Source organism: Cynocephalus volans, chromosome 7 (assembly GCF_027409185.1).
Source record: "Cynocephalus volans isolate mCynVol1 chromosome 7, mCynVol1.pri, whole genome shotgun sequence".
NCBI lineage: Eukaryota > Metazoa > Chordata > Mammalia > Dermoptera > Cynocephalidae > Cynocephalus > Cynocephalus volans.
In genome coordinates, this window is record NC_084466.1 from 62,772,023 (window position 1) to 62,798,281 (window position 26,259).

At 34.8% G+C, this 26,259-nt stretch overlaps 1 protein-coding gene across 2 annotated transcripts in view; it reads left to right on the forward strand.

Moving 5' to 3' along the window:
• The window catches only part of GPALPP1 (GPALPP motifs containing 1), a 33,084-nt gene that overhangs the window by 5,015 nt on the left and 1,810 nt on the right, over positions 1 to 26,259 (forward strand). Inside the window, exons 2-9 of one of the 2 annotated variants that reach the window (XM_063102294.1) lie at positions 6,785 to 6,917; positions 7,777 to 7,875; positions 10,625 to 10,733; positions 13,383 to 13,514; positions 14,018 to 14,182; positions 17,165 to 17,263; positions 23,822 to 24,040; positions 24,665 to 24,850. In XM_063102294.1, the coding sequence (XP_062958364.1) occupies positions 6,785 to 6,917; positions 7,777 to 7,875; positions 10,625 to 10,733; positions 13,383 to 13,514; positions 14,018 to 14,182; positions 17,165 to 17,263; positions 23,822 to 24,040 (956 nt within the window). In that variant the 3' untranslated portion in view covers positions 24,665 to 24,850. Of the gene's footprint in view, positions 1 to 6,784; positions 6,918 to 7,776; positions 7,876 to 10,624; positions 10,734 to 13,382; positions 13,515 to 14,017; positions 14,183 to 17,164; positions 17,264 to 23,821; positions 24,041 to 24,664; positions 24,851 to 26,259 lie in introns of those variants that run through there. The other variant, XM_063102295.1, reaches the window with a different exon arrangement.

Sequence of the window (26,259 nt, forward strand, 5' to 3'; positions counted from 1 at the left end):
CTGTAGCAATGCACCACTGCTCAAGTTTTACCAGAAGTCTTGTTTAAACGCAGACTCTGATTCAGTAAATCTGGAGTATATGCAGATTGGTCGTGAAAAAACATTTGCAGTCCAGTGTTTTTAACACCATGATCTCAGGGGATATTTCCTAGCAGTCAATTTTCAGTGTATTCAGATGAAGTTACCTTGTCCCATCTCAGACCTGTGTGCTCCCTCCTCCTCTGAACTCTGGTCCTGGTTGTCAGTGATCTCTTTCTGGAGGAGCCAGGTGTGAGGAACACAGGGCAGATATCAGATTGGATCCAGAAATACCTACCTGAAGGAAATTCTGACACATGCTACTACATAGATGAACCTTGAGGACATTATGCTAAATGAAAGAATTCAATCAGAAGCTCCCAGCTGCTCTTTCTAACATTTCTAACCGGGTCTCAGCTGCTGCTGCTGGTAGTGGTCCTGCTGGGGCCAGCACCGCACTGTGAGCTGTGAGGGATGGGAGCACCCTTTAATCTCTCTATTTGCAGTTACTGCACTGGATTATTTACTGGTTTGCCCCATTAAGCCATGCATTCCCTAAGGAAAGGAGGAACCATGTCCTAAGCCTTCTGTGATTCCCGACACAAGCAGGGAATGTGTGTACCCAGCATAAAGTAGGTGCTCAACAGTTTCCTTTTGGCGAAGTAGAGGAAAGAGTAAAAATTCCTTAAGAATGGCCCCGAATTCATGGCAGGGGGCGGAGGGGTGGGGGGTTGCAGTGTAAAGCCAGGACCGGTATGAATGCAGTTAACCAAAGGCCTTTCTATGTGGTATAGAAGGAACCTGATGGCTGGCTGGCAGTGCGTTATTGTTGTTTTCAGTTTTTTTAAATTGTGATAAAATACATAAGTACATATAACAAAATATATCATCTTAACCATCTTTAAGTGTACAGTTCAGTGGCATTAAGTACGTTCACATTGTTGTGCAACTATCACTGCCATCCATCTCCAGAACGTTTTTCACCTTGCAGAACTAAAACTGCACCCATTAAACAACTCCCCATTGCCCCCTATCTCTAGCTCCCAGCAACCACTATTCTACTTGGTCTCTGCTAATTTGACTACTCTAGTTACCGTATATAAGAGGAATCATTCAGTATTTGTCTTTTTGTGACTGGCTAATTTCATTTAGTATGATGTCCTCAAGGTTCATCCATGTTGTAGCATGTGTCAGAATTTCCTTCAGGTAGGGATTTCTGAATCCAATCTGATATCTGCCCTGTGTTCCTCACACTTGGCTACCCAGAAAGAGATCACTGACAAGCAGGACCAGAATTCAGAGGAGGCGGGAACACACAGGTCTGAGATGGGACAAGGTAACTTCATTTGAATACACTGAAAATTGACTGCTAGGAAATGTCCCCTGAGATCATGGTGTTAAAAACATTGGGATGCAAATATTTTCTCAGGACCAGTCCACCCACACTCCAGATGCTGCTCTGTGGAAACTAAGTGGAACCCTGGCTATCCAGTCTCCTCAGCTGCAATGACCTTCACCTCCACTAATTTCAGCTACATTTGTAGTCACATACTGGGCCCTATTCCTCCAGAAACTTACATTCAGATTTCATTCTCATCAAGAATCCTTATATTTATACGTCATTTATTTCTATTTCACTTATTTTTTGTTTGTTTGTTTTTTAACCTCATTGAGCTGTCCAGTCTCTGCCTTCTATCCTTTTTGGCCTCCTCCCCTTAATTACTTCCATCCCTACTCAACTTAGACTCTATGGCCTGTCCATTCATCCACTCTCTTGCCAGTGCTTTCAACTGCCTTATCCCATGGGTACTCTGTTAAACCCGTCCAACAAAAACCCAACCCTGGATCAATATAAATGCTTACCTCTTGTGAGACTATACCCAGGCTGCCAAATGCTGCTAGAAGAAACCTCACACCTCCCTAGGGTCATTCTGCTAAAAATGATAGTTTCCTCCCTAACTGGGTCCTCAGCTCCACCCATAATCCTCACAGGTTTCACCATTCAGCTCTCTCCCCACATTAGCAACCAGGGCTTTTTAAAATCTTCTCTTGCTTCAACTTTTCTCTCTCCCTATACACCATTGAAAAAGTAGATGCCACCATAAGAGAACTTCCTCAGTTTTCTGTTATACCTAAAAACTTTCCTGAGTCTATGCCCAGCTTTCTTGTTTTCCCTTTGATAACAGAGGAAAGAGTGTACTACTTCCTTAAAGCTAGTTCTTCCATTTTTACTATGAATCCCTTCCCTTACTTGTCCTCGGGGCTCCTTGCCCTTAGTATTTAACCAAAACATTCAAATCTTTCACATTTTTTAAGAAAACTCTACTTCACATCTCCCTCTAGTTACTCTTCTTTCTCTCTCACTGTCTCTGGATGCTCTATTTTCTTCTTAACCCACTGCATTCTGGCTTCTGCTCTCTCCAGTCCACTGAAACTGCTCTCATTAATTGTGCTGTAGAAATAAAGATCACCTTATTGCTAAATTCAGGCACTATTTTCAGTCCTGATCTTTCTTGACCTCACAGCAACGTTTAACCCTGTTGATCCCACATTCTATCTTCTCTTGGTTGCAGCCATCCTGAACACCTTTCAGTTTTTAAAATATGTTAGGCTCTTTTGCTTTCATGCATTTTCAGATGCTTTTCCTTTTGGCTAGGCTACTCTTCCTCCAATCCCTTACCCACTTTGCCTAGCTAACTCAGTCTTGTCTTTTAGGCCCCAGCCCAACCATCACTTATTCTAGGAAACATGCTCTGACATCACTACCTACCACCTGCAAAAGACTGGATTGGATGCTCCCTCTTTATATTTCCATGACTTAATCGTGTCACAGGGTCAGCAAACTTTTCCTGTAAAGAACCAGATAGTAAATATTTTAGGTCAAAAGGCAGAGCTAAGATTATTATGAAAGTATGTGTATAACAAGAGAGAAAACAAATGTCCACAAATTTTTACTGTTGAAATTCAAAAAAAATTTTTTTTTTTTTTGTAGTACAGGTCTACTAATGAGAAGAATAGAATTGCTTTTGGGGAGTAACATTTTATTTAATTGGAGTTTAAAGTTAATGTTCCAAATCATCAAAATCAGTTATAGATGTTCATCTGTTCATGTTGATCTGTAATGAGATTTTATGTACTATACTGAGTTCACTTTTTTGTATGCATAATTCTGTTTGATAGATATTATAAGGGAAATATGATGAAATATAAGGCATAGCCCCTTTTCTCATGGAATTTATAATCTGTTAATAAAATTACCTTTGCAATGGGAGAACTTTCTTAATAATGATAAGCATCACTGCTTTAGGAAAGATATGGAATAGTTCATTACAAGTGCCTAAAATAATTTTTCAAGACAATTTATATAGTTCAAAAGAAGGATACCTATAAAAACGTGAAGCTAGGAATGTCCTTAATTTTATTAGGGAGTCTGTAATGTGGCTTATACTCATTTATACTTTCAATATTGTTCTTTTTCTTTTTATATTACCATCTCTTAGTAATCTGTCATTTCATTATGCAATAGTTATTTCTCTTGACACAATCCAAATAGAAATGAATGATTTTATGTGCTGCTGTCACTTTTTTTACATTATTTTTTCTGTGATCATTAAAAAATAAGGCCATATGTTCTTAGATAAGTTTTATCTGCATCTGCTTATTCTCTTTAAACTTCTTTAAAAATACAAGGCAGATTTATCTATTAGTTATAATACCAAGTGGAGCACATATTTAGACCATTTTAGGCCTTCCAATCATTTGAACTATATAAAAGAATAATAAAATTTCTTTTTTTTTTTTTTTTTTTAATTTTATTTTGTCGATATACATTGTGGCTGATTATTGCTCCCCATCACCAAAACCTCCCTCCCTTCTCTAAAATTTCTTATTGGTAGAAACCAATCTAAAATTGGTCAGTGGTGTCCAATTGATAAATTACATTGATAGCACCTACATATAAGAAAAGGAAGCAAAAGGGGGGAAAAATCCCTCTTTAATGTTTAGAATCAAGAAGAAGATGGAAAGAGCCAGTCACTGTGAGAGTAAAATGTAACTATGGGGTCACATTATTTATTGAGGTTGGAGGTTAGTTATAGTCTCCATTTGTAGTTGGGGAACATTTACATTTTAAGACATTAACAGATCTTCAATAAATTCTAAACAGGAGTTGGAGATAGGAATCCAGTCCTTAAATTTTAATGTTTTCTTCTTTTTACTGCTTAATTGTTCTTTTCTAAGTCATGCTATATTACAAGTTCAGCATTTTTTAAAAATTTCTTCCTTTATTTGATAATGTATAGGAAAATATTGAAAAAAAATTTATCAAATTTTTGAAGATAAAATTTTGGACTTTTAAGTCAATCTGTTGTGGATTGATCACTTGTTCTATGGTAATAAACCAAGAGGGATAGGGAAGTATTTTCAGAAATAGGCCAGTGGTTCCAAAACTAGCCTTAATTTCTCCCCTGAGCTTCACTAGTATGCTCAAGTACCACTGATAGCACCATTTAATTCTTTAATGGCCATCTTAAGCTTAAGATGTGAGAAAGACAAGCTCTTGATTCTTCTCCAAAACCTGATTTTCCCTTTTAGTCTTCCCCATGTTGGAGACTAGCATTGCCATAATTGGCTAGCCAAATAGAAATCTGAGACTCATCCTCAGTTCCTTTTTTTTTTTTTTTTTTTTTTTTTTTGGCCTTCATTTTTCACATCAAAACCATTAGCAAGTCCTTTTCCCTTTAAAATATGTTGCAAATCAAACTATTTCTTATCAGCTTTCTAATGTATATCTCCTACTCCCAATCCCCTTTGTCTTTTGTCCACAAGCAGACAGTTTGTTTGTTTTTTTAGGATAATTTGGATCATGTTTCTCCCAACTTAAAACCTTCCAATGATTGCCCAATGATTGTTGTACTTAAAATCCAAACTCCTTATTGTAACCTATACTAGCATTTATTGAGCACTTACTATATGCCAGATACTGTGTGAGTTGTTTTGCATGTATTAACTGATGTAATCTTCACAACAGTCCTGTGAGGTTGAAGCTGTTATTAATCTCAATTTACAAAACAAGAGTGTAACAGAAGAAGGTTAAGTAACTTGTCTAAGTCACACAGCTAGTAAATCACCAAGCTGGAATTCCAAGCCAAAGAATCTGACTCCAAACATCAGGCTGGCCCCTTTATACCATCTAACTTCATCTTGTCATTTTGCTTACTTTGCTTTAGCCACACTGGCCTTTTTGTTCCTCAAGCACATCGAAGCTTGTTCTCTATAGGAATTTTGCACTGGCTATTCCTCCGTCTAAAATGTTCTTCCCTTGGATTGTTGCATGGCCACTGTCATCTCATCATTTACGTCTCCATCCAAATATCTTCTCAGACAGGCCTTCCCTGACCACTGTCTTTAAAACTGCCATCCCACGTATTCAGTCACTTTTTCCTATTTTTATAGCAGCACATTAACTATCTCAATTGATCTTTCTTTTTATGTTTGTTTCTCTAGAAGTATTTACTCAGTAAGTGTTGGATGTATGGATGATGACTGACTCTTTGCTGAATGTTGGCTGATATAGTGGTTAAGGGTATAGGCTCTGAAATCACACTCCTCTGTTCATATCCCAGTTCTACTCTTTAGTATGTGAAGTTGGGCAAGCTACTTAACCTTTCTGTGCCTCAGTTTTCTCATCTGTAAAATAGAAATTTTGATAATGCCTCCCTAATAAGGTTGTTAGAATTAAATAGGTTAATGCATGTAAATATCATGTGCCATGTCTTGAATATGGCACATAAGAATTCAAGAAATTTGTCTTTTATTTATTATTTTTAAGTTGTTACTATTAATATTAAACGAATGGCATACCTAGTATGTTCTTTGGGAAATTATATTTGCAGGCCCTACACCAAGCCAACTGAATCAGAATCTCTGAGGAAAAGACACATGAAATTTTTTTTAAAAAGGTTATTTTAACAAGTCTCATAAACATCCAGTCTTGGGAACTATGGCAGTAGCCTTTTAGTGTTACTACTCAAAATCAACATGGACAGTTGTGTCTGTGTGACATCATGACATCATGTAGTAAGTAATGCTATGCAATAATTTGTAATTTTGCTGAGAGGTAAAGTGAAAGTAAGTTGCTCTAGTGAGTGGGCCCAAGACCCTTACTCCTTACCCTAGCGTCCCTGTCACAGTACAACCTTATTCTCTTAACTGTATCTCTACTAACAAGCAGTAAAATTTAGAGTGACTCTAATTTTGTTTCTGCCTGAAAAATCATCTTGAAAAGAAAACTGAGAAATATGATGATGCCAGTAAAGATATTTTTTAAAGTGAAGATTCTTAGAAACCACAGTGGACCATTTTGATTTTTTGATATTTTAATGAAATGACAAATTTGTTGTCTGGTTAGCTCAGTAATGTACATATTGTCTGCCATATTCTGTCAATAAGAGAAAAAATCACAAAGCTGCTTTGAAAATGCAAAAACTGCATGTTATCAGGGAAATTATATGCTATTGTTATAAGTTTGGGTATTAACAAGGTTTTGTGAATCTCACAAGAGAGTATATAAGACATGATTTCTGCCTTTCTGGAGTTGGAAAAACAAAATCACTGTACACAAAACAACAGCAAGCGAGATTAAAGTTTACAATAAATGATAAACAGTCAATGCTGTAAGAATTTCAGAAAAGAAAGTGAAAAATATCAGCTAAGAGAGTTCAGTGAAACAGTTGTGCTAATTATGACCTACACAACAAATCTTTAGTTGCAGGACCAGCTCTGCCCCCTAATTATAAAAGCAGCAGTTCAGAATCATCAGACAGTGATGAGGACAGCAGTTCTTTGTATGAAGAAGGAAATCAAGAATCTGAAGAGGATGACACTGGTCCAACTTCAAGGTCAGTCACTTACTTAAATTAGATGATAAAACATGCTTCAAACATAGAATAAGTTGGCTGGAACAGAGAGCTAGTAAGGGGATATCATATTTGCATTTATATATAGCACAGGAAGAAATCATTTTGTATGGCATTTCATTATGAACTATACCTTTTACAAAGAAATTTATTCTAGTAGTGTATAGCTGTGGAGCTATCTAGAATTTCAATAAAATTCTTATAATGAAGGATTTTTCCTTAGGTATTACTGAAATGACTAAATATTCTAAATAAACCATAGGATATCTTTTTAAAATTATATATATAGTGTACATTTTGTTTAAAGAAATGAATGATTTCCTTCTAATCTAGCCTTATCTACCATGGGTCTGTGTAAATAAGAAGTTGAATCTTTGTTTATTATTGGATAACAAGGTTTTTTGATCCATTTTAAAGATATGAGACAAAAAAATAATAAATAAAAATAAAGATATGAGACAAAAATAGCAACTTTAAACCCTTCCTTAAATGAGACTAAAAGTTGAAGTCATAAACATTTTACTGAGAAACTGCTAACAAGTAGACTGTTTGATACTTCGTTGAGTAGAATCTTGAATACCACTGAAAATATAGAATAGTGATATAGTACTACTGTAAAGAAGTAGCCAATCTCTAACTATTTTAGTCCAAAAATAAGTGCCAGGAAAATATTAGTTAAGAACTATTGTGGTATCCATTTTTTCCTGTTTGGCAAGGTTAATTTATTGCTTCAGTGTTTATACAACTTGTTAAAAGTTAATGCTTCCTTTAAAAATTAAAATTTCTCTTTGTGAAAAAAATGTTGACATATATGAATAAAGTTACACCATTGTGTTCTCAGAAAACAAAGGCGAAATCAGGATGACAATGATGATGATGATGGGTTTTTTGGACCAGCCCTTCCTCCTGGATTTAAAAAACAGGATGATTCTCCTCCAAGGTGATAATATGTAATAGTTCAGGCCTTTTTCTTTTTTTTAAATATTTCAACTAGTGTCTGTTAATTCACTAAAGAGTTGTCTGAAACTGTTTTTAATTTACATATTTATATAACATTTGAAATGGGTCATTCATAGGACAAAGTAATTGTTCCCTATAATAATCATTTATAAAAAAACTTCCACATCTCTTGTTTGATACTCATGAAAGTATCTTGTGGTAGGCTGGGTAGAACATTGTCTCTCTCCCCCCTTTTTATATAGTTAAGGTCACATACATAGTAAGTGGTAGACCTGGGGCTAGAATCCTGATATTCTGACTTCTAATTCAGTTGTTTTCTTAAATATTTATTGATAGAAAAAAACAGATCCCTATCTGCCAAATTAGACGATTTGACAAGCTTCTCTGAACCTCAAATATGTCATCTGTAAACTAAGATAACAATGCATACCTTACAGAATTGTTGTGATTGAAATTCCATTTTTATATACATAGACTTACACGCATGTATGTGTATCTCATATGGTGCCTGGCACAGAGTAAATACATAGTAAATATTGATTCTTAACTTCTCCTCAGAATTGTAAAAGTTTTAGGGGCTGGCCCATTGATAACACCAGGATCCGGTCCAGGGTTTGATCCCTGTATGGCCAGCTGCCAAAAAAAAAAAAATTGTAAAAATTTTAGGGCTGACTAGTTAGCTCAGTTGGTTAGAGCATAGTGTTGGTAAAACCAGATTCAAGGGTTTGGATCCCCATACCAGCAAGAAAGTTTTAAATGCTGAATATAAAATTGCACACTATTTATAATTCATAACACTATATACCAATATGGAAGAACAAGTAGAAAAGATTGTTGTTCGTTTTATATTCAAAGTTTATTATCAACTTGGCAACTCCTAATTTCCATGTAACTTTGGTCCTTTTAGATATAACAGGGATAGACAGTCTACTACCTATTTTTGTACGGTTCCCAAGCTAAGAATGATTTTTTGCATTTTTAAAGAATAGTTCAAAAAACAAGGATGAATGTGCCACAGAGACCCAAACGTGGCCCTCATAACCTAAAATTTACTATCTGACCCTTTATAGAAAGTCTGCTGACCCCTGGGATGTAACATTCCTTTCAAGAAAACACATTACTTAGATGTATAGCAATTTCTTTCTTAAGAATTATATTTTGGCAGTAATAAAATATATGTGTGAAAGAAACAGCTGGTAACATGTATTGGAGTCAGAAACCTTTTTACAACCGTAGCATGCCATGGTTACATTCCTTTACCGTATTTTAAGATTTGATGTATCAGTAATTGTATCTCCACAAATCCTCTGAGGCCAGGAAATTAGCTGTAATTGCATTTGTATCTGCTAAAACTTGTACTCAGAAAAAACCCATACTGTACTTCCTTATAGCTTATAAATTGATAATTAATTTGATCTTTCTAAGATGCCAAACTTCCCCATCTTTCATATGCAAAATTGTTCCTCTCAAACGGGCTTCATGAACCAAGACAGGAGGTTACTCACTGGTCAGGATCAGAACCAGACTCTCTGACTCTCAGTACTGTTTTTCCCCTGCCAGGAAGCCTGTCTGTGAGGCTCTAATTGAACAAAGTGCAACCTGGAAAATTCAGCTTAGGACTTCATTGCCGTCTGGGTTGGTAACACTGGCACAGTGACAACCATGGAAAAAACACTGGTATGAAGCAAGGATGAAGAAACTTAAAAGTATGAAATACAGTAGAAAATATCTTCTCTCTTTTATTTTTTCCGTGCACAAAGGCTATCTCTTTTTAAGACCCAGAATTCAGACAGTTCTCTTGAACTGAAGACAGTTCCCTCAGAACGTGGCAATAGGGCAGCTTGAAAGATAACGAACTATGGCATCAAGTAGGCCACAGTTCACACTCCAGCTCAGCCACTTCCTAGTTGTATTGACTGTGGGCATTATTTTGCTCACTTAGAAAGTAGAGTAACTTATACCAGCCAGGGTCGTTTTAAGGAAACAGGTACGCTGGTTAAAATGTGGTTAGCATAGCACCTCTTCCTCTTCCTAAGAGTCTCAGTGAACTAGCTGTACTCTTCTACACTTCCACATTGTTACTGGGTTATTAGCGAGGACATGCGTAGATTTTTATATCACCGTGGCACGTGTACCATAGATTGCTGATGTCAGTTGTATGCACATGCTATATATGTCCTTAAAAGAACTCAATTTCTACTTTAAGTAAACTGACTGTCATTATGATACCCCTAAGGTATTTTTCAGTGGACAGTGACTATCAAAATTAAAGGAAAGCCAAGGTACAAAATAGAAAAAGACCTTCACACAAGTTTTAGTACACAAAAGGACTTTTTTTTTAAATATTATCATTCTCTGCCCCCCACCCCTGTTGGCTGGCCAGTAGGGGAACTGAACCCATGACCTTGGTGTTACAAAACCCTGCTCTGACCAACTGAACTAAGAAGACAGCCAATATTATCATTTTTTATTTAGTATAGTTCTTTTTAAGAAGTGGGCATATACCAGTGTCACAGAGATTGAGAATTATTAGTTTGGTATCTTATTGACTAAGATAAGGGTTTTTTTTAAGACACCTAGTAGAAAAATACTATGTAATAAAAAGAATGTGTTAAATAAAATTCTCATTTCAACATTTGTTATTATCTGGCTTTCTTATTTTTATGAACTTTTACTCTGAAAACTTTTTAAAGTCAGGAAGAATGATAACAGTACATTTTATTTTTTAGGCCTATAATAGGTCCTGCATTGCCACCTGGTTTTATTAAATCTACACAGAAAAGTGACAAAGACAGAGATGATCCAGGACGACAAGAATCATCATATCTCAACTCTGAGGTTTGGAAAGTTTTTATTTAAAGAAGATGTGGGCTAGCCAGTTAGCACAGTTGATTGGAGCATGGTGCTGATAACACCAGGATCCCGGGTTTGATCCCTGTACTACCAGCAGCCAAAAAGAAAGAAAGAATAAGATGTAACAAATTCAAAACTTTGTGTAGTATTAACTACAATCATTTGACTCAAATGTAATGTAAGACTCAGTTATATTCAGATTAATTTAAGATTGTAACATAGATGAAATCAGAAGCTGTTCATAAACCTCAGATTCTTTTAGAAAAATAACAAGATTGACAGGGTGCTGTTCCTGTTTATACTTCTTATCTTTGAAGGGAGACATCATAGTTGTTAGAAAACAAACATGCTGAAAAGCTTAAGGAATCATTGTGATATGACCAACAGGAGAGAAAGCTGAGGAGCTCTTTAATATCTTTACCTTGAACTCTCTCCTACCCGGCTCTGGTACCTGTATATAACAGATGTGCTGGCGGATAAGTGATTTTATGAAATGATAAATCAAATGATCTTGATGTAATGTATGAAGTCTATTTTTCTCCATAACAATAGCTGAGATTTGCAGAGTTCTTTATAATTTATAATGCATTTTCCTTGCATGTGGATCTTCTTTTTATCTTCCCCACAGTCTCATGAAAGTTATCATCTGCATCTTATATTTTGGCAGATATGCATAGCCCATGCATCTTGCAGATGCTTAAGACCAGAGAAATTGGGTAACTTACCCAAGATTATACAATTTTTACATAACAAAGCCAAGGCTCCAACCCAGTTCTGATTATTTTAAATCACCTGTTCGGTCTGTTATACTGCAGAGCCTTTCTTTATATAGAATTCATGTAATCGACAGACTCCCCATTCATCTCCACTGAGAATTCAACAGTTAACACTGAGGTTGTTACTGAAAGGAAATATATATAATGCATTGGTTAAGATCATGACCTTTAGAGTCATTTATTCATTCTTTCCACAAATGTTTTTAGAGCACCTGCAATGTGTCAGACACATAGTTACAGAAATGAATTTTTTAACCAATTCTGTTGTTCCTACCTTCAGAACACATCCAGAATCCAAGCACCCTGGACCAAGTGACATAATATCTTACCTCTTTTATTGGTCTTCATGCTTTATTTAGCCTTTGCCCCTCTGGTCCCTCCTGTCAACAGCGAAGCTACAGGGTCCAGATGAAACAAAGTCAGATCATATCATTAACACTCAAAACCACCAAATTGCTTCTCTTCTCTCTGAGTAAAAGCCAAAGTTCTTATAGGGCCCAATACAATCTGCCCTCCATTTGCAGTCTGATTTTATCTTTTGCTTTGATGTGACCACACTGGGCTAAGTATGAGGAATACTTTCTAACATGGGTGTTAAATACAAGAATAAATGACTCAAAGAAGGATGTCCAGCCATTTGGAAGACTTAGCTGACATCATCAGGCTGGGCTCTCCCTTCCACAAATGCAAAGAAGTGCTGGGGAAAAAATAAAACAGCAACAAAGTTAGAGTACAGCTAAGCTCAAAAGGAAGAAAGAGAAATCCACAGGTGCTAATAACATTGAGAGAATTCAAACCCAGAGCACGAGTTTACACAGCAAGGGACCACAGTAGTTTTAAAGAACTCAGTCATAAGTCCTGGAGGATTTGGGTCTGGGGACAGGAACCTTAGCTTCTGCCCCGCTCAGGCAGAGGAGACTGAATTGTGCCCCCTGTATAAAATGCACAACTTCAAAATTCTGTTGTCTGTAAAAAAAGGACTAGCAAAATGTAATCCACTGTCAGGAAAGTGGTAAGGAAGTTTGCTTCAATCTAGGGCCTTCTCATGCTATCTGTAATCTGCTTTCAAATGGTCAGGGGGAAAAAAATGTATGTGTGATGTGTGTCTGTCTGTCTGTCTTATGGGGGTGGTGATGTTAGCAATTGATAAATCTGAGTGAGGATATATGGGTGTTCATTGTACTCAGCACTTTTCTGAAATAGGTCTGAAATTTTTTAAAACAAAAAGTTGGGAAAATTTTTTCAAGGATATAGCATAATTTAGCTTTATTCACACTTGGAATTTTGTCCTAACTTACCTGGTTAGCAAATGGGTAGTTTATATAATTTCCTAGGTGGTACACATTCTACATTCTCTAGCTTCTCTTAGCAAAAGGTGATGGGTAAGTGTGGGTCATGGATTGCAGTTGCATACACACGTACTTAAGGTACTCTTGGTTCTGAATTGTTTTCTGTATAATTTCCCTTAAACCTTTTTCAAAAGACACTTCTTTTTCAGTTTTCAGATTTTTGTTTCTCAAAGAGGGGCTTCTCTTAGTCTCTCATTCACAGCATGTACATTCAAATTAAGACATTCACGATAATACACATAACATTTGTTGAGCATTTACCGCATGCCACACACTGTAAAGCACAACACCAGTGTAAACGTAATCTAATCTAAACAACAACCCTGGGAGGTCGTGTATTTAGAATGCTTTCAACTGCAAATAACAGAAATCCAACTCCAGCAATGAATTGTTTGCTTTTTGTTTTATTGCCTATGGGTAATTAGTTTCAGTTAAATTTGAGTAATTTAGGATCATTTTTTATAACCTATAGCTCTGGCTAGGCTTAAAGTAATGTCTTCTTTTAAAAGGAAACAGATAGCAGTGAAGATGAGGATATTGTTGGACCAATGCCTGCAAAAGGACCAATTAACTATAGTATAACAACAGAGTTTGAAAAAAGGGCCCAGAGAATGAAAGAAAAACTGACTAAAGGAGATGATGTAAGTTTTATAGACACTTTACTCTAAGAAATAAACTAATAGATTAAAAATCTAAATTTTAGAAAACATTAAAATATATGTATATTTTAATATATATTCTTTATATATTTTGTATATATATAAGGAAAATTTAGGAGCTAGATAACTCAGAAACTACAAAGAAAAAGATTGGCAAATATTTCTATTGAAAAGATTCTGTGTGGCAAAAACAGTCAGAAGAATAACAAATTGGATGAAAGTATTTGTAACTTACTAGGGTACTTCAAAATAGAGTTGTGGAAAAATAGAATTAAAAGGTAATACGAATCTTTCCATGAACTTTTTGAAGAACCCTCATATATGACAAACGTGTGACAGAAACACCAATACTTTCTTTTATTAAAGTCTGTTAAATAAATATAAACCTAAATTGAGAAACATAGTCACTTGGATAGTATTATATATATTCTTTCCATGCTACTTTTTTTTTTTTTTTTTTTTTTAACTTTTTATGTCTCTTGAAGGACTCAACTAAACCAATTACAAGAGAGTCATGGATGACTGAGCTTCCTCCAGAAATGAAAGACTTTGGTCTTGGGCCAAGGACTTTTAAGAGAAGAGCTGATGACAGGTCTGGAGATCGATCAATCTGGACAGATACTCCAGCTGACAGGGAAAGGAAAGCTAAGGTGAGAGGGTTTATTTGTTTGTTCATGTATTTCTGTCCATGTTGACTCAATTTGGAAAAGATATTAGCAGAATTATTTAAGGGTACTGTTTTTTTAAATTATGATTCCCAAGGAAAATAAAGATTATTTTTTCCCTGAAGGAAAGTTATGAGGAAGGAAAGTGACACCAGTTGCTAGCTATTTGCTTACAATTTCCCAATAAACTGTCGCATTTAAACCTAACCCTGAGACTTACGTTTAGTGACCTTATTTTTTAGAGGGAGAAACTAACCTCCATGAGGTCAACTTTTCTAGGGTCACAGGGCTGATAAGTGATGAAAAAGAATTCCATTCTAGACCTTTCTAACTCCAGATTCCGTGGTCTTTATACAACATTATACTATCTTCATGAAAATGTATCTTTTTAAATATCTTGAAAAAAAAAAAGCTGCAGGTTAACCTAGAAAATTAAATGATACGTAGAACTCTCTCTTAAAATGTCCATATCTCAGGTACACTAAGCCTTATGTTACTGTCAAGATAGCCAAGAAGCACCTTTATTAATACATTAAATAAATTACAAAAAAACCCAAAAAAATCTGTATTCATAAAATACGTTATTTTTTAGGGCCGACCCCGTGGCGCACTTGGGAGAGTGCGGCGCTGGGAGCGCAGCAGTGCTCCCGCCCGCGGGTTCGGATCCTATATAAGGATGGCCGGTGCGCTGCTCACTGGCTGAGAGCAGTGCGGCCGGTCACAAAAAGACAAAAAAAAAAATACGTTATTTTTTTATTTTTCTCTTCTTGAATCTTCTGTTTATTATGAAATATCCCATTATATGTTAGGAATTGAATCAGTGTCCCCAGCACTACTCTTTAAATTTATTTCAACTAAAGGTTTTAATTTCCTTAAGATGTCCTATGCAAGGCTTAAGTGCTTGACTCATTGTCACCTTGTGATTATAACTTCATCAGTTCTGATCTAAATAGTTCCACACTTAATTCAGCCTGCTAACTCTGTTTATCTTGTTCATTAGTACCTAGAGTTAACAGGATTTCTGTTTTCATTCTGTAACTATGTATTGAATACCTATTCTGCCAGGCATTGTTTTTGATTTCAGGTGATAGAAAGATGAAAGTGCTCTTTAAGGAGCTTTCATTTTAGTGGAGAATAGGTTGTGAAATAGACAGTGTTATTCTTAAAATGTGGATGGTATGTTGAAGTCTCCACATTTAGCATCCTACCTGTATATTTCGCAACATGGTGAGTTCTCTTGTGTCCTGAAGATTAATGAAATCTGAGATTTTTAATAGAAAGGTGAGGCGAACCAACACACTTGGGGGCAAAAGAGATCACAAAGTATGTAACTGGGCCTCAGCCTTTGAAAGACTAGTGCTGGAATGCCCATCCATTCTTTCTTAGCTGTTTTTTTTATAAAAATAATAACTGGGATTTTTATAATTTAGCCTTTAAGGTTGTCTTCAAAAAGACAATTCCCTTGCTTATGTGGACTTTTTATTTGTGCCTGTGTTTATTAGTTTTTTGATTTTTATCCTCTGTTCCTCATTGAATAGATGTCTAGCCTACAGCCAGATATGCAGGTACTCTTCCTCAGAGAAAAAGATAACAGAAAAATTAATCTAATGGAAAGTAGGCCATACAGTTTGAACCTTATTAAGCAATTTTAATCCCTGTGATGAGTTCTTTAGACCTGGTCATTCTTTTCAGTGCTGAAATGTTTTGTTCAGTATTTACAGTGGATACAGTGGACTCATAAAGGGATTATTAATACCTCTTCAGTTTGATGTAATACTATATAGTACAGCATATAATACTATAGTCTTAATATTTATGTCACAAACTATAAGAATATAGTACCACAGAGCTGTTTGTTTTCTGGTGTCCTTGATTCTATGTAAAGTTCATGACTAATTTTTGTAACAGAGCTTAGCCAGATTTTCTTTTTGATAGATTTTCTCAACTCCATCTTTCTTTTTATGTTTCTCAGCACACATCTCTCATACCTCTAATGTTCTCACATTCATTTAGCCAACATGGCCTTTTAGAAGTAAGATTGCTCTTTAGAAAGAAATGAAAGTGTTTTACATAAATTAATTGAATGAGATCCTGTTGGGTCCTCACCTCCTAGTCTCGACAAGAAATTAGCTATTCCTGTGTTTTTAATGTACTTTATAAATACAGTGTTGATTTAGTTCATCATTAAGGTAAAATATGTATGAGAGCTGCCTTGGTTTTCCTAAGCAAATTACAACAGTATAAAAATATGCTCTGAGAACAATGGTTTTCAATCATTTTTATGTGGGCCTTCCTCATTCCTGGTTGGGAGTATATTCTCTAGAATATCACTGTAACATTTTTTTCTGATTATAATTAGAAGTTTACCTAAGTACTTCATTTTTGCATGTGTGCTATTGTAAATGACATTTTTGTTTTGTTTTGTTTCAAATTCCAGTTGTTCATTGCTGGTGTATTTGTATATTGACCTTGTATCCTGCAGTTTTGCTGTACTTTATTATTAATTCCAGGAATTCTTTTGTAGATTTGTCAGGGTTTTGTACATAGATAATCACGTCATCTGTGAAGACAGTTTTTTTTTTTTCAATATGCACACGTTATTTCATTTTCTTTGTTTTCTTCCCTTGTGTGATTTTACTATTTTTGAAAACAGATAACGTAGGATTTGTTTTTATCCCTTATTTTCCCTCATACATTTCATCACTGTTAATCAAAACTCATCCTGAGTTCCAGATAGTCTATTAGATGGGGTTTTGGGATTTTTTCTTATTTTCAGAGAAATCATAGACTAGAACACTAATTAATCCTTTTTCAATACTAATATTTCTAACTGGAAGGGATTCAAGAAGCCTGGCTTAGTTTAGTCTTTTGTTACTTGATCTAAGTAAAAATAATAGTACAACATTTCTTTTTTATTTAATCTTAATTACATGGCTCGGTAATATGTTATCTGTGTTCATTCCTCAGGAAACACAAGAAGCAAGGAAGTCATTCAGTAAGAAAGATGAAGAATATACATTGACAGGAAGGGATAAGAGATTGGCTGAGCAAGTATCCTCATACAATGTAAGAAAATAAAATATATAATTTTTTTCTATCTTTTAATTCTCTTCTCATATTTTGTCTTTTTTTCCTTATTTCTCTTTCTTTTGTGTCTGACTCCTTACCTCAGATATTTTCTATACATCTGTCCTGAAAAATACGCACTCTGTTGTATATATTTACTTATATAAAATCCTTCCATGCATTTCATGTAATTTTTTTTTTGTATCATTACACAATGTAAACATTTTTTGTGGCCCTTTACCAATTTCCCCCAACCCCCCTCCCTCATGTAATGTTTTCAGTTTGTATCTTACTTAAGTCATATATCAGAAATTTAATTACTAGTGATAGGTAGCACTTGATCAGAAAGCAAGAGTTCTACTAACTCACAGAGATCCTAAGTTCATAAGTTTTTAAATTATAAGCAAGTTTGGAATATTTGATGGAAAGATTTAAAAATGAGAGAAAAATGTTTTTAAAATATAGTCCAGTTTAAATTTATAACCTAAGCAGGTCAATATTCATTTGGCATATTATTTTTTGTTATATTTTCTCTTATTCTTAAAAAACTGGTGATTATTCCAGCTCAAAGAATAAATGTAAATTACTGAACCCATTGGCCCCTGCCAGATGTTCAGGAATTTAGGAAAATTACCTTCTGTTCCCAATGTATTAGTTAATGAAAAGTTCTATAAACATTAAAATATAGTTAGCTTGACATATTGACTAATAGCACAAATGGTGAAGCACACATGAAACATTTTTGGAAACTGACCAAAAACTTGACTGATATGGAACATTTATGAAAACAGAACAGCTCAAAAGTCAAAAATTAAAAGAATGACTATCATTCAGACCATGTTCTCTAACCACAAGGAATTTAAGTTAAAATTCAGAATAACTTAAAAGCACTATGCAACTGTAAATTAGAAAAATTCAAAATTGAGTTTTGCATCAAAGAAGAAATGATAATGGAAGTTAGAAAATATCTTTACCTGACGGATAACAAAAATACAACATATCAAAATGTGTGGGAGGCTATATAAAGCAGTATTTAGAGGCAAAATTTATAGCCAAATGAGTTATGTTAGAAAGGAAAAGTGGCTAAGAATTAATAAGCTAAACCTTTTTTCAAACTGGCATTTCTTATCAAGCTAAACACACACCTACACTATGATCCGGCTATTCCAATCCTAGATATGTTTACTTAAGACAAATGAACACATGTCTACACAGGAGTTGAACATGCTTTATTCATAATAGCCTTAGAAGGACTTATACAAGAATGTTCATAGACACTTTCTTCATAATAATTCAATACTGCAAACAGTCCAGGTGTCCATCAATAAGAGAAAGAAAAAACAAACTGTGATATAAAAAGAAACACTACTCAGTAATAAAAGGAACGAATTACAAATAAATGCAGCATGGAAGAATCTCAAAGTCAATATGCCAAGTGAAAGAAATCTTACACAAGCAAGTGCATACTTAATGACTCTGTTTATATGGAGCAAAGTGAGTCTATGATGGAAAAAAATTAGAATGGTGGTGGCTAGAGTAGGGATGTGGGGTGTGACTAGGAAGTGGCATACAGAGCTTTCTCCAATGGTGGAAATGTTCCAGATCTTGATTGGAATTTGAATTATAAAACTCAGTGAATGTGCACTTAATATTTTTGCATTTCATTGTAAGTAAATTTATCTTAAAAGAAAAAATTTGTAAACAGATATTGAACTTTAGTTGATGAAACACATGCTGAAGTATTTAGGGGACATGCAATAATGTCTGCAGTTGACTTTAAAATGCATTCCAAAGGCTGGCCCGTGGCTCACGTGGGAGAGTGTGGTACTGATAACACCAAGGCCATGGGTTTGGATCCCTATATGGTGATGGCCAGTTAGCTCACTTGGGAGAGCGTGCTGCTGACAACACCAAGTCAAGGGTTAAGAGCCCCTTTCCGGTCATCTTTTAAAAAAAAAAATGCATCCCAAAAGTTAGGGTTCCAATCTTATGCTGAAATTTTGGTTACTTATTATGAGATCTACTTTCAAAATATCAATATAGTTTTAAGACTAACACACTCTTTAACCCTTAGCTTTTGATAAATTGAACACTCATTAAAATACTACCATAAAGACAAAATTAAAAAAATCAACTAGAAACTTAGCATGATTTTTTAAAAGCTGTTAAAAAACCATCCTATTCAAAATAAATTGCTATAAGTTTTATAAAAATTGTTAGAAAATGGTAACATTTTTGTTAAATGATTAAATGTGGTAAATCAGGAAATTGGTCATTTAGCAAGTTGATCTGTACATGAATCGGTTTTCGGCTAAAGATTTTCAGTGAATTGAGTGCTTCTAGGTGTTTTTATTATCTTTTTACAATTTAGCACTAGTTTGGCCCTATGTATCACAATGTGCAAGTTATGCCAAACCAGACCAATAGTGGTACACCTGAAACAACAATATAAAAGTTTACTTCTTTTATAATCATAAATTTGAATCTTGAATTGTTTGAATTGATTGTAATAGTCCAGTGTTTTAATGTATTCCTCTGTCTCTATTGATGTTTGCTTTACTAATACAGGGAATTGGTAAATTGAAACCTGCCATTCTTATTTCCCCATTTTAATTTGCTTTTTGTTACCTTTTACAGTTTTGCTCATCAATACAAATTATTTTCCTTAGTAGTGGCTTTAGTTAAAGTAGCAGAGCCCCTACAATTCCATTCGTTCTCACATCACCATCTACTCCAAACTTTGTTCTCTGTTTCTTCCAGCTCTTTTATATTTTCAGGCCTTCCCCTTCCAACTTTTTTGTGTGTGTGTGGATGGGTGGTTGGTATGGGGAACCGAACCCTTGACTTTGGTGTTATCAGCACCATGCTCTACCAAGTGGGCAAACTGGCCAGCCATCCCCCTCCCACTTCCAACTTTGTTAGCCTGTCAACTCGCATCATCATTATTTCATCAGGACTTATTATCTCATTAGCAGGGAAAGAGGTGAATGTAGGGTAAGGGAGGAAAAATGTGGAGAAAAGATGCTAAAAGGTCAAGTTTTTATAGTATGGCTTTTTTACATTTATACATACATATATCATCAGATTTATATTATATAAATGGTTTCCCATCCTAAAATTAACCCTACTTCACTTCTTTTGTGTTGATATCCTCTCTTCTATTAATACCAAACTGCTAGAAAGAATGATCTACACAGCGGGTTCCACCTTTCATGGATCATTGCTTGTATCAGAACTTCGGTAGTAAAAAGCACAGGCTTATGAGACCCACAGCTGGCAGTTTTGATTCACTAAATCTATGATGGAACTCGGGAACCTGTATTTCTTTTCAGCCAGTCACGGGTGGAGACCAGTGGTCTTCAAGTATTTTTACTTGGTATCCCCTAAAAGAACTTTTTTTAACTATGTATTTTTTACTTGACATCTAAAATTTTTCATCATAGGTTTCAATAGTTACCAACGGTATAATTTATAACAAATTATTATTTTAAATGTTTCAAATTTGAATCTTAAATGCCATAACAATTCAATATCTACTATAATCCATTAAAAAATATATATCAACATGAAGCACATCCTTAACAGTTGGAAATTTTATTTTATCCTTTTTTCACCCTGAATTCATACTTTTCTCTTCTGCTATAGAATCTTATCCTAATGAAATTCACTTTTACTCTTGAGAGTCATTTATGATTATATCAATAAATCATATTTCACTGTAACAAAAATATGCACATAAATTGAACTGAAAAGTTTTCATTTCCTGTATCTATGTCTTTAAATGTCAATATATTTTTTTCGTGTGGATTAAGTTGTAATGTCAGTAGATCAAACCAATGTAAATACATTGTAAATTTTGATAAGTAATTATTAAGCATAAAAAGTAAAATGGAAATTATTTATTTATTTATTTATTTTATTTATTTTTTTAAATGACCAGTAAGGGGTTCTTAACCCTTGGCTTGGTGTTGTCAGTACCACACTCAACCAGTGAGCAACCAGCCATCCCTGTATAGGATCCGAACCCATGGCCTTGGTGTTATCAGCACTGCACTCTCCCAAGTAAGCCACAGGCTGGCCCTAAAATGGAAATTTAATTTAATTTCTTAATGAAGAGATATCTTTTTTCTCAGTTCCTAGTCTTTGTATGAATGTACTTATTGCTAGAATAAGACAGATTTCAGCATCAATTGTGTTCTTTTAGTTTGTTTTTATAGTTCTAAGAGTTAAGAAACCAAGTTTACACAAAGAAGTAAACACATTTTGTTATAGTGATGTCATTCAATTCTTTGAACAACTTATTTCTTAAACCTTGTATTGATCTATTAAAAAAAATATTACTAATGATCTAATGACCTCTCAGCTGTCAGTCATTAGTTTCTCCTATTTTTTTTCCACATTGTTCACATTAATATGTCTTCTTATTCTTTCTTTTCAAATCAATATAGTTGAAATAATAACTTTTAACTTACAGACATATTGAGGGTTACAATATAGTAAATGCTCAATAAACCTAATACTTAGCATTTACTGAGTGATTCTTATATACCCAACACTGTACTAAATCCTTTGTGTTCATTAGATCTTTTAACTCCTCCTTCACCCAAATATTTAGGAATTATTACTACAACTACTGCCATTTTACAGCTGAGGAAATGAGGCTTAAGTTGCTTGCCAAAGGTTAGCAGTGTTGAAAGCAGCAGGACTATCATTGCAACCTAGATTTTTTGATTTTGGAAATTAAGTTCTTAACTATTTCTCCCTGATATATGTATTGATAGCCTATTTTTTCTTAGCAAAATTTGATGATTTTTTTTTTACCTTCTTAAATTTTGTTAAAGAATTGGAAAGCACTTCATTTGCTTTGTTTCTAAAAGATTTTACCAAGTTATATGAAATAACTAAGAGGTAGTTTGTTTAACCCAGTATATTGAGCAGGAATGGGAAAATGGAAGTAGTGCTAATTTAAATACATAGTTACTAATATAGTATCTTTTGTACATTCTTCAAAAGTGTTATAGCTCCAGATTGAGCTCAATTTATAGGAAATATCTATCACATAAACTTCTCGACAAAGTCATTTCTTGTTGTCAAATCAGTCAAGTCAGACTTACATTCTATCAGAAAGTCTGACCTCAAATAAATGTGTTAATGATCATTCCCATAACACTTCTGAATTCTAAAGTCTGGAGGTAGGCACCGTGAGTCTTCTGGATGAAATACAGTGCTGCCATCCTCCACATTTCTTTCCATTGCCTTGTTACTCTGCTTTCACTGAGGTCTCTTCATTTCTTTGCTCTCAAGTCTATTCTTTGATAGTAGGCAGGGCCTGGAAGAGATGTGGTTGTTAAGCAAAAATTGTCCTTTCTTTCATTTTCCCACTCTTCAATCTGTCTGAATTCAGAACATCCCAACGAGAGTCAAAATGCCCATCTCTAAAGGATGCTGCACTCTCAAGAAATATATTGAAGACACAAAAGGACATAAAGCACTGCTGTGTTAACAGTTCCTTGACTAAAGGAAGTTTCATTTATATCAGCATTTCAGACTTTTTTGTTTGGTACTCTGGAGACTTATGCTCTCCTGGCCAATATTCTATAGTCTCCTCTGTTAAATGGGAAAGGGCTATACTGAAAGGGGAGGCATGTTCACAAGAGGCACTATAGAGCAAGTCAATTTTAAGAAAGACTACAGACTGAGAATCATGGATAGATAACCTTAAAATTACCCATGCCTTTATACCCCACAGGATCCATTTTCTGCAGCCCCCAGGGCTACATATACCCCAGTTTGGAGGCTGCTGGTATGTACTACCTGCATCTACTCTTCCATCTCCTCCCTGCTTCTTCAATCCAGGGCCATTCTATCCTTGACTTTAGTCAATGACTGAGAGGTCGATAATGAATCCCTAATTTATTAACCAATTGCCTTTGCTCAGACCTTGTCTTACTAGATATATCTGAAAATGCAAACACCTACCTAGCTAAGGAGAAAAAAGTGAGAGGAAGGTAAGGGGAAAAGAGAAAGAACAGAAAAGTAAAAGGAACAAAAATTGTCTTAGCTTGTGGAACATGCCAACATATCCTGCACAGGCCTTGAGTTTTGCCACTTCTGTGCTCTTATTTTTGTTTCACCTTGTTAATGCTTCAGCGTGGCAATGCCTTCCCTTCCTATCTACCCATTTAGGTTTCAAGGACCAGCACATCCATGAAGTGAGAATTTAATTGCTCTTCCTTTCATACCCGTGTTCTTGGCTTATACTGTAATTTTTAATGTTTAAATAACCATAATGCTTTTTATTATGCTTTCTTATTATGATTATTTAAATATTTGTTTCCTCTCTTTTTTTTTTAGTGTGGCGTGTAGTTAGTAGGTATCTTCATTTTGATTGAATTGGTCTCTGACACATGTTTTCTTCATACATGCTATACTGGAGTTCATAAATAGCCCTCCCTGACGTGCCCTGTTACTGTGTAATTACTCTGTTTCATGATTATATCTTCTGTCAATAATCTCAACAAGCTAAGGTTTTTATTACTTCTCTCTTGCTCTCCCCAGGAATCAAAAAGATCAGAATCTCTTATGGACATTCATAATAAAAAGTTAAAGAATAAAGCTGCTGAAGATAAAAATAAGCCCCAAGAGAGAATACCATTTGACCGTGATAAGGATCTCAAAGTTAATCGTTTTGATGAAGCTCAGAAAAAAGCCCTAATAAAGAAATCTAGAGAACTAAACACCAGATTTTCACATGGCAAAGGCAGTATGTTTTTATAAGTAAGTATATTTCAGCGAGGTATATTTTCATACTGATTAATTTGAGCTTTTCTAAATACTCTGTTGTCTATAATAATTGTATGCTAAAATCTATTTCCATTTATAATAGAATACAAACCTATTTTTTTTATAAGTAAACTGTGATTTTAGAAAAGTCAGCCTTGTGAGATAAAAAAATACAGCTTACTGGAAAAATAGCCTTGCCCTCATAATAACCTAATAGGGCATGGCTATTAAAAATGTTAAAAGTTCAGCTTATGAGAAATGGCAAAGGAAATGTGGTTTGAACCTTTATTGAATATGCATTCTTTATTAAAGAATGAAGAAAGATTTTCTGGTAGTTTTTATGTTAAACAAAATCACAACTAGAAAATGTTCATTGCTTTGAAAGTTTCTCTATAAATTAAGGTTCAAAACTATTATGTCACTTATCCATAGCCCAATCTGACAAGAGTTCATAAAATGGTGATTAAGGAATTACATAAGAGCTGAGGTTGCTTCTTAAAGTCTGTGATTTTTAATTGTATGAAACCTACATCAATATTCAAATGTGATTTTAAAGGAAAATGTAGTTAAACTTAGAAATATTTTCCAGCTTACTGAATTTTCTTATTCTTACCTCAGGGGGATTTCCCTGTACAAGGAAGAAAAGTTGAAGAATATTCTTTTATCTGTCCACCTTTATTCCTTTGTTTTGAGCTTCTTGAGATTAGAGATTACTTTAATCTTAAAAATCATACAAACTTAACCATATTCTGTGTATCCTTTAAGGTCACGTGGAAACATAAAATCAGTGTTTCATATGTAGAATATCTTGTGTGCCTTTTCTTCTAAGGAAGTATGGGCTTCAGATAATTAATTTTGAAGGTGTACCGTCACCCCTTGATGATTTTTGTGGTGTCTCACAAGTCCCTTCTAGGATCTGGTCAGGACTGTACCCTGACTCTGCCACAGCTGGGCCCTTCTTGTCTGAGACACTTAACCTTCCCTGCAGTAAGTGTGTCAGGCGGGCCATTGCAGTAAATCCCTGAATTTGAAATTGGTTGTTTTTTGCCTCTAAACTGCAGCCAGTGAATACACAGTCACTTGAAAATAGAGGGTATGGGGTTTTATCTGATTTATTTTCAGTTTGCTTGTTTTGGCACTCAGGGCATTTTATTTGTTGTTTGTTTTTTTCAGTTTGTTTTTAAGTCAGAAAGAAGGATCCCTGAGTTATCTCACGTGCTAAGGAAAAACTATTTTGATTTTTCCAACTTCAATAAGTATTTCAAGGGGAGACAGTCTGAGGGACAAGATATGCCATTAACTGTTAGCAGTGTGAAATTGTCTTAGTCCATTTTGTGTTGCTATAACAGAATACCTGAGACTGGGTAATTTATAAAGAAAATCAAATTTATTGCTTACAGTTTCTAATGCTGGGAAGTCCAAAGACCATCTGGTGGTGGTGACAGTGACCCAGGGCTATCACATTACAAGATGTTGGAAGCAGAGAGAGCAGAGAGAAAGACAGACTCTCTTCTTCCTCAGAACCATGCCCCTCACCACCATTTTTAATCCATTCACTACTGCATGGTCCTACAACCCAATCACCTCTTCAAGGCCCCACCTTACAATTACCATAATAGGAGTTCCCACCCTCTTAACAGGATGGGGGCTAAGTTTGTAATACATAAAACTTGGGGGATATAATTCAAGCTTCATTGAGTTTTGGGGGGACATAATTCAATCCCCTACAGAAATCTTTAGGACTTGATCTCTATGATCCCATCCAAAGCTTTCTGAGTCTTTGAACTTTGCTTTGGGATGATCTCACTTTACCCATTTATATATTTTACAGTTTGTAGCTAATTTAGTGGTGTCAGGTCTTTTATATCAATCATGAATAACTTTTTTTTAAAAAAAAGCAAACTAATAATCCCTGAATACAAAATGGAAATGGAAAATCTGTAATCTAACCAGCCTAATGGGAATATTATAAGTTTGTAATGCATTAAGCACTGGCTTTTATGATATTAAACAAAAACTTCTAAATAGTTAAGCCAAAATGCAAATTCTATAAATTATATTTTCTTGCAGATTAATCCCAATTGTTCTGCTAGTTCTGTGTTCTAGTTTTACAAAGCATGAGGTGTTGATGAAAAAAATATTCTGATTCCCAGTTCATGTAAGCTTTATGAATATTAAGTAAACTGAATTCAAATTATGGTACAAATTATTCC